Below are 1,623 nucleotides of genomic sequence, written 5' to 3'. Positions count from 1 at the left end.
ACTTCAGCCAGATATAGAAAGGTGACGGCTGACCATAAACTCTTTGATGCTCTTGGTCATCCAAAAACAACTCTTGGCTTCTTAGGGAGAAGAATCGGTTTTCCAAAGCATCTGCAATATGCTTGTATATCGCAAACGTCACTAGGAAAAGGAATCTCCCCTTTCGTGACTCCGAGGGATCTAGAATATTGATGGCCAAGCCTTCCATTCTGTCGGAGCACAAAGGCGGAGGAATAGTGGTCAAGATCTCATTCCTTTATCTTCTGGCTGAAAATGTCTCATCCGAGAATGACGCAACTCCCAGCTGTCATTATTGACAACGGATCTGGTTTGTGCAAGGCAGGATTGTCTGGAGAGCAGGCACCAAGAACAGTTGTGGCGTCCGTCGTCGGCTATCCCAAATCGAAAGCCATCATGTTTGGCCCTGTGCAGAGGCAGTACTACGTTGGCAAAGAGGCCCAAGCCAAGAGAGGGATCTTATCTTTCAAATATCCGGTGGAACATGGCATAGTGACATCCTGGGACGACATGGAGAAGATCTGGAGGTACATATATAGGCATGGGCTCAAGATAAGAGCGCAAGAGAGGCCAGTGCTGTTGACAGAGGCTCCGTTGAATCCGGCACCGAACAGAGAAAAAATGACAGAGATCATGTTTGAGCGTTTCCAGGTGCCGGCCCTGTTTGTTGGCCTGCAAGCCCTGATGGCCCTTTACGCTTCGGCGCGCACAACCGGCCTGGTCTTAGACAGCGGAGATGGCGTCACCCTCACTGTCCCTGTCTTCAAAGGTCATTGCTTGCTTCATGCCATTTCTAGAATGAATTTTGCCGGCCGGGATATCACCAGATATTTAGCGACGCTCCTCTTGGAGAGCGGGCACAGCTTCTTGAGCTCTTCCGAGCAGGAGATAGTAAAGAACATCAAAGAAAACCTGTGCTATGTGTCTTCAGACCCTAAGAAAGACAAAGGGATAGCCCAAACATATACTCTCCCTGATGGAAGTCCTGTCAAGATTGGTGACCAGCTCTTCAAAGCTCCGGAGTCTCTTTTTCACCCAATTGAGGCAGGAGTCACAGCACCTGGGATCCACCAAATGATCTCAGATAGCATTTCCAGATGCGACGGGAGCATCCACCAGAACATCTGGAAGAATGTGATCATTGCCGGCGGATCGACCCTTTTCTCTGGTCTGAGCGAGAGACTTTTAAAGGAGCTCCAAGGCCTTGCACCTTGCCACATGTTGCCAAATGTCGAAGCGCCAGATGATAGGATGCATTCTGTCTGGATTGGCGCATCGGTGCTCACCAGCTTGGCATCATTCAGGGGCATGTGGGTGACCCAGCAGGAGTACAAAGAGGTTGGTTCAAGTGTACTGCAGAAGAAATGCTTCTGAGAAGAATAAATGGCCAACTAGAAAGGGAGAGAAAAAAATAGTCAATTGGAACAGCTAGGGAGTGGCTAGTAAACCTTTCCACAAAGAATCCATGTGTTGCAATTTTATAACATGGTAGGAAACGGTCCCCTGTGTGTTTGGCGAAAGAAAGAGCCCTTGTTTAGTATATTTTGACGACCCCGTAAGTTGCCTTTATATATGCCGGAGAGGGGGGAGTGTTAAAAATTATGG

General features: G+C 48.5%; 1 protein-coding gene across 1 annotated transcript; it reads left to right on the top strand.

Annotated features, from left to right (window-relative positions):
- Window positions 1-245: 245 nt before the first annotated feature.
- LOC149307750 (actin, muscle-like) lies at window positions 246-1,392 on the top strand. Its single transcript, XM_089536925.1, has one exon. It carries the CDS (start codon window positions 274-276, stop codon window positions 1,390-1,392), a length of 1,119 nt encoding a protein of 372 aa, XP_089393051.1. The 5' UTR covers window positions 246-273.
- Window positions 1,393-1,623: the final 231 nt, after the last annotated feature.

This window comes from Sceloporus occidentalis, unplaced genomic scaffold (assembly GCF_023333645.1).
Source record: "Sceloporus occidentalis isolate IW3139 unplaced genomic scaffold, rSceOcc1.0.p SCAF_8, whole genome shotgun sequence".
Lineage (NCBI taxonomy): Eukaryota > Metazoa > Chordata > Lepidosauria > Squamata > Phrynosomatidae > Sceloporus > Sceloporus occidentalis.
Note: the sequence above shows the minus strand (reverse complement) of the source record. Positions and strands in the feature narration are given on the sequence as shown.